This window comes from Aplysia californica, unplaced genomic scaffold, assembly GCF_000002075.1.
Source record: "Aplysia californica isolate F4 #8 unplaced genomic scaffold, AplCal3.0 scaffold00374, whole genome shotgun sequence".
Classification (NCBI taxonomy): domain Eukaryota; kingdom Metazoa; phylum Mollusca; class Gastropoda; order Aplysiida; family Aplysiidae; genus Aplysia; species Aplysia californica.
The window spans coordinates 402715-410382 of NW_004797644.1; the positions used below are offsets into that span (position 1 = coordinate 402715).

The following is a 7668-nucleotide window of genomic DNA, read 5'->3' on the forward strand; positions in this document are numbered from 1 at the left end:
CAATGATTAGAGATGATGCAGGAGAGCTACAAATACAAATAGTTTAAAAGATGGAGGACAAATCAGAACGATAGATGTTTGATAGGAAAGGAGGAGGACATATCAGAATGATAGACATTTGATAGGAAAGGAGGAGGACATATCAGAACGATAGACGTTTGATAGGAAAGGAGGAGGACATATCAGAACGATAGACGTTTGATAGGAAAGGAGGAGGACAAATCAGAACAATAGATGTTTGATAGGAAAGGAGGAGGACAAATCAGAACGATAGATGTTTGATAGGAAAGGAGGAGGCAACCACACTAGAGTACCTGCCGTTCATCGACTAAGACAAGACAGCCAAACGGGGTGGGGGCAGCACTAATTAAGGCCTGCCAGCGGCAACCCTCCAACCACCCATTTAAGAGACATCCAAATAAAGGTACAGAGCAAAAGCAGAAAGAAAAGAACATACCCTTGCGCCTGCTTCGACAGCAAGAAATTCTGATACAGGATCTTCTCGGTGGGAGAGAGAGGAATAATACTATCTCGCCCTGGGCTCATCACAACCATTGGGTCACTGTGAAAAGAAATAAAACCAAATGTGTTACGATTTGGTTTTTGATTGATTGAGTAGGTGTATTATGGCACTATCGACTCAATTTTGGTCCATGTAAGTGCCAACAGGTTTTACTAGACTGCAACAAATCCATAATCATGTAATGTTTTAGTAAGAGTTTTATGGCGCTCGCAGCTGCATAGTCATATCATCATCATGTTAAAAGGACGGATATTTATGAAAATCTTTGTAAATATAGTATAAAGACTTATTTACATTGGTATTTACAATATTAATTTTAGTGTATGTATGTACACTGACAGCGACAACGATACATTTCTATACCCTATCAAACAATCCTATTTCTTTAATAAAATTTCAGATTTTTTTCTAACTATCGATAAGTATTTTACACGTATATGGTTGAAGTCGACACATTCTGTCAGGATGTGACGAACTGTAAAATACGTGTTGCAGCGCACGCAAAAAGGAGCTTCCTCTCCTTCGAGTAAATGTTTGTGCGTGACGTGCGTGTTACGACTTGGAGGAATCAGACGCTCGTCAATTTTTGGGTGTATAGAGTTATTAAGATCATCTTAAAGCTTTTCATTTGTTTTGCATTTGGCAAAAAAAAAATACACATCTATATTGAATAGAAGTCAAGTTATTTGCAATTAAAGGAGGTGGCAATCACCTGGGAATCACCTGGTATGAGAGGTCAAATTAGCAAGAAAATGGTTGCAAAAGTTTGGTGACTTCCAAAGCTTGAGTATCCAAGGAAACTGGAAATTTACATTTGAATTTGCTGTGCCCTTAGTCAACATTTTTGTGTAACATCCACAAAGGCATGTGGTTTTTTTAAGGACATAAAAGGAGGTGTAAAAAAATAGCCCAAGATCCAGAATAATGTCAGTGTCTTTGATTTCATTGTTTTGATTTTTACATCACAGACACGAACGTGAGGTTGAACAAGAAACAAATGAAGACATTTTTTTTTCAGTGAGAGCTTTATGGCACCAGCAACACAGTTAGGCCAAATAAGTGCCAAAGACTAGAAGTGTTACAAAAGAGTTACAACAAACATAAAAAAGGAGGAGATATAAGGACGATAGAAGTTTGATAAGAAAGGAGCGATTAAACCATACCAGAACACCCACCAACCACCTACAAACATTACTACGGGGTTAAACAAGAAACAAATGTTGAGAACAATAATAAGTCTTCTTTTCAGAATTCAGTGAAAATAACGGGAGGGGGGACCACGGGAGGGGGGACCACGGGAGGGGGGACCAAGAAAAATGGAATCACTGTGACATGGTGTTGTTTGTTTGTTTGAGTAGGTGTAGTACTGCATTATGGACTGTTGTTTCTTCTTCTTCCTTGTCCTCGATGACAGCTGCTAGACAGTCCGATGTCGAGCACAAACTGTGAAGTCCGCTTCAAATCTGAGAGACTGCTATATAGTGCTTTCTCTCAAGAGGAGTCACATTCTGCAACGTCTGTGTACGAAGGGTGGCGTAGCGCGGTGCATGCTGAAGGATATGGTTGGCATCCTCTTGATCGTGTCCATATTCACAGATTGCAGACTTCCACTTTTAATTTAGTGTGCATATTATGGTGTTTGAGTCTGTTGTGGCAACAACGGAGTCGAAAGATTGTGACCTGGTCTGCTCTATTTAGCATGAAATAGGGGTGACTCAGTTGTAACATGGTGTCTTTCAGCAGGTGTTCTCAAAAATAATAAAGAACAAATCCCCAATCAAGGCAGTGCTACAGACTGAAGTTGTCTTTAAGCCATTCCCAAAGGAGGGATATTAACATATTCGTATGCACAGTAGAATTGTGAATGGGCTGATTTATCAATGTCATGCTCATACTGGGCCAAAAAAACAAAGGGGGAACTGCTTTTTCTTTCCTCATACTTACTATCGTCATTTTTCCTCTACTTCTTTAGTATATTTGTCCCTCTCTTGTGAACAGCTTTTTTCAGGATGCCTTGATAGCCGAAGCAGACTTTGTACTGTTGAGGCTTGAGAGGTGAGCAGAGTAAGCCTGATTCTTCATTTGGACTTCTGTTGACATCCGGCATTCGTATGCCCTTAAACAGTTGCGAGCACCGTTAAACCTAACTAAAACTGGAGTACAATTACTTTATTACATGACAGCAAACAAGACCAGGACCAAGGCACCCATCTAAATCAGCAAACAATAAAGTAAAGTTGTTACCACGTCCGATCCGGACATTGGGGATTGCCTTATTAGTGAGAGAACTTTCTGGGCCTTCGGCATATTGTGGTAGGGTGGCCAGTTCCTTTCCACGCCACCATTACTTTCCCAACTCAAAGTCAGGTACCCATTACTGCTGGGTGGGCAGGAGGGGGCGAAAAAAATCTGTGTCCGAACAGAGGTTTGAACCTGAATTTCCGTTTCGAAGATGAGAGCACAAACCGCTCCACCACCGCACCTAGCAAACAATACCTCTGGTGAGGTTTGCTTTTTCTTTCCTATCTAACATCTATCGTCCTTATCTCCCCTCCTTTTTTATGCTTGTTACCCTCTTGTAACACGTCTAATCTTCTGGCGCTCATATGACCTTATGCAGTTGCGAACGCCATAAAACCTATACTAAAACAAACAAAACAATACAAATCAATAAAACAAGATTTCATAGAAACTGAACCGACCTGTCGTTGGCCAAACTTCGACTGTGGCTCTGGCTGGTCCCGTCACTCTGAAACGGAGTCGTACTGTCGAAAGCATTCTCACCGAACAACTGAAAATTTCCTGAAAAGACAAAAAAAACAACAGTTGATTGATTGATTTGATTGAGTCTGTATTAACCCTTTCCGGCTTCATCTCACCGATATTGGTGAGGTGTAGCACCCAGTTTCTTTGGACTTTCTCCATAATATGATGTCAAAGTGTTAAGGCACAATCAACAGTCTCTGTCACTTGAAAAGAGAACTCAGTGGGTAAAGTTTCTAGAAAAACCTCGGAGGGGATTTTAGTGAAACATGATCAGACATTTAAAAAAGTAAATTTGCAATTTCCTACGAGACTCAAACTTTGAAAGTCCCCAAACTTCGGTAGCCTTTTTAAAAATTAATTTTACCTCTAGAACTAGACAACCTCCTCCAATTTAAATAGCAAATATCTCGACTTCTGTTTGGGATACACAGATCGGTATTTTTTGGTCAAAAGCAAAGAAAATTGAACAAACTTTTAGATGACACCAGAAAGTCAATATGCAAAAAATTTGTCAAGCGCCCAGTTTAAGAGTCTATGCTGACAGTCTTTATCCATAATTACTTACCAAAATGACAGCAGTGAGATAAAAATTACGAGATAATATTTTTAAAAGCCATACAGCAAAAGAAAATATTGTAGCCTCCCTTGATCGTACTAGAAATTATAGAAATGACGAAGTATAGTCGGCAAGCTCTTAAAAATGTACTAAGCCCAAAAAGCAAAATTTTACAGGAGTGAGAAAAAACTACCTATGCTGTGTATTTTTTCGAGGTTTTTTTTTTTCCAGGCCAAAGGGCTAGAACTCAGATGGCCGCTTGATTGGAAAAGTAAAGTCTTGCTTTTTTTCTCTTCCTTTCTTGCGTTTGCTGCTATCTTGTAACATCTCTAAGCTTCGGCGTTTATACAACCTGTTTATACAACCTGGTAGAGTTTTAGTTTTAGTAAGTGTTTGACGGTACTTGCAACACAATGAAGTCATATAAGAGCTGAACATTAGGTGTTACAAGAAAGTAACAAACACAAAAAAAAGGAGGAGAGATAAGGATGAAGGATGTTTGATAGGAAAGAAGAAGCAAACCACACCAGAGCACCCACCAACCATCCACACCTGATAGTGTTGCAAGTGCCATAAAACGCTTACTTAATCAAATCAATGACCTACACACCATAGCTTGGGCTGTTAACTGTCACAGCACTCGCAGCCGGGCTCGGGGTGACCGGAGACTGCACCGGGGTCGGACCCACGCTGTAGCTGCTGCTGTTGTTGCAGTTGAAGGCGGCAGACTTGGACAGCGGCACATTGGCGTAGTTGAGCACGGACTGAAGTTCCGGGGATGGACCAGGCGTGTAGGTGTGGCTGCTGGGTTCTGGGGACAATTTTTTTAAAATTTAGTTTTAGTAAGAATTTTTACAGCACTTGTAACACAACTATGTCATATATTACTTGTTTGAGTATTAAGTAGAGAGGCACAATGGCCATTTAGTGCTGAGAAAAAGCAAGTTTTAAATGGACATAAAAGTAGAGCTGCAAAAATATAAAGTTTGCCCCCTATGCAGATAAAGAAGTCTTACTCTCTCCGTATACCATTAAGTACATAAGGCGGAGAGCAGTCGCTTTCTACAATTTCATTACTTTGACGAGAACCTCATTTCACATTTGGGTCAATAAAATGACATTTCATCAACACAATATAATGAATATTTAGTGCTAAGAGAAGGCAAGAAAGACAAGACATAAACCAAACAGATGTAAAAAACAGAAAAAGTAGGACCTGTCTTGTTTGTTTTAGTAGAGGTTTTACGGCACTCGTAACTGCACAAGGTCATATGAGCGCCAAGGGGTGGATGTCAACAAAGAAGTCCTTACAGGGAATCAGACTTACTCTGCTCCCCTCTCTAGCTTCAACAGCACAAAGTCTGCTTTGACTATCATCAAGGTACCCCTGAAATAGTGAGTCACAAGAGTGTGACAAACATACAAAAGAAGTAGAGGAAAAATGACAATAGAAAGGATTAGGAAAGAAAAAGCAGCAGTTCCCTGTTGTTGATCAGGCACAGTTATGAGCATGACATTGATGAATCAGCCCATTTACAATTCTCTACTGTGCATGAATGAGAAATGTCCCCCATTTGGGAATGGCCTAAAGACACTTCAGTCAGGGGGATAAAGTAGGACCTAACATGAGGTAAAGTAAAAGTTCAATGCTCCTATCAAAGTGATTTAGATCATTTAGGAAGCTGGCTTCCGACCCTGCTCGTCAAGGCTGACACTGGCTGAGAGGGATACAACATCCCAACAGAAAGACGGGACAACTTAAAAAAAATGTTGTCCCCATTCAGGAATCAAACTCAGGTCTCCTACGTGTGACAGCAAAGTGCTTAACCATTACAAGAAAAGGAGAATTATGCAACCTCAAGATGAAGAAGACAACAGACAAAGCACATCAACCACCAACTTCTAATTTACATTCCTTTACACATAGAGTTTAGAATAAAGTGAAGCACATCGACACAATAAACAAAAACTGTCACATCGGGGCGCAATAGAAACAAGAAACAAAAAGAAACAAGACATACACAGAAAGAACAGAGGGAAAGAAAAGTAGGACCAACCAGAGGCACCCTCCAACAACCCGCAAGAGCACATGGCCAATACAGACTTATACAAAAGGTATTTGGAAGACGAAAGAGGTTTAGTTTTAGTTTCAGTATAGAGGTTTTTTAGGTTTTACAGCACTTGCAAAACAAGATACAACATATATTTATATAATAATATTAATAAGTGCTGAAGATAAGAGGTACTTGTTGAGAGAAATAGACAGAAAAAAGGAGAGACAACAGTGACAGATGCTTGACAGGAAGGATGGAGCAAAACACACCAGAGCACCGACTAACCACCGACAGAAAGAGAAATTGGCGTTACAAGGGAAAAGAAAACTAATTAAAAAAGGAAAAAGTGGTGTTCCCTGAAAAATTCTTAGATATACAAAACAGTCAAAAAACTGCCTCAATAACAAAATACAAGAACACCATAATATCCACCTTTCTGAATATGCTGCAACTGTTGCTGTAACTGTTGCTGCAGCTGCAGCTGTTGCTGCTGTAACTGCTCTTGCTGCTGTTGCTGTTGTAACTGCTGCTTTTGCTGCTGCTGCTGCAGAAGTTGCTGCTGAATTTGCTGCTGCTGAGCCTGTTGCTGCTGCTGTTTCAATAGCTGCTGTTGCTGAACTTGCTGTAAATGTTGCTGCTGCTGCTGTTGCTGCTGTTGCTGCTGCTGCTGTTGAGTCTGCTGCTGCTGTTGCTGTGATTGAGACTGGGAACAGCTCACGTTGTTTGCTTCCAAAGAGTTGTCCAGGAGAGCGTTTATGCGTCGAAAAATTTCGAAATTGCTCGGGATGTGTTCCTGTTGGTTGTCCTCATAATCCGTCTTTACTGAAATTGCCTGATCAACAGTTTGAGGGCTTTGTGACTGCAAGTGATAGAAAAATAGGTAAAATATAAAGACATTACTAATCATTACAAAGAGTGAAAATATGAACGTCCATACTCTGCAGACTGACAAAAATTAGCTTACGCATGGATTTGCTTTACAAATAGCTCATGTGTCAGTGTAAAAGCATTTGTTAACATTTTGTCTGTCTGCATCATCAAGAAAAACTGCACATTACAAGCCTATGAGAGGGACATATATATATAACCAAGTCCAAAGGAATGAGCGAGTTTTTTTTTCTCAAAGTTTTAAAAAAATTAAGTCACATTGTCCAGCTTTTGGGATGCATAATCCTACTTTTACCTGGTGTCATCGTTGATTTGTATTTCAATTTATACAGCTTCCATACTCAGGCTGGAAAATGATTCAGTCACAATTTTCCCTAATTAATGGTTTTGGCACTTAAGACAATGTGCAATCATTCAAGATGATGTGCAGTTTTAATCATTGCATTCCAATTTGAATAAAATCTTAATCGAATACCTTGGAAAACCTGGACCCAGACTTAACATAGAAATTCTTTTCTCTAACAAAAGTGGATCAAAGACGCAATGACGAAATCCAAACCATGGCACTATAAGCTTAGTAAAAAAGAATTGGTTTAACCCTCCATTCAACATAAGGAATTTAACTCCTATCTCCAGCAAGACGCTCCCAGCGGCTCGCAGTCAGAACTGCTGTGCCGGCGAGCCCACATTCCTTTACGACGACTTCGACATCAAATTACCTTTCGGCAATTGTTGAAAACAGGTCTCTTTTACCAGATGGTCATTCAATAGATGAAGTAGGCCTATACTATCATAACAGGTTCGTTAGTTTTTATTTATTGACCCATTTAGTGACGTTTTCGTCATTTTTAGATTTGGTACCAAAAAAGAGCCCCCCAATG

The 7668-nt window shown here is 39.9% G+C and overlaps 1 protein-coding gene across 1 annotated transcript in view; it reads right to left on the minus strand.

Annotated features, from left to right (window-relative positions):
• The window catches only part of CPEB (cytoplasmic polyadenylation element-binding protein isoform 1), a 29714-nt gene that overhangs the window by 21430 nt on the left and 616 nt on the right, over positions 1 to 7668 (minus strand). The window contains 4 exon segments of the mRNA NM_001204538.1: positions 458 to 562; positions 3226 to 3325; positions 4456 to 4656; positions 6332 to 6758. Of these exon segments, the coding sequence (NP_001191467.1) occupies positions 458 to 562; positions 3226 to 3325; positions 4456 to 4656; positions 6332 to 6758 (833 nt within the window).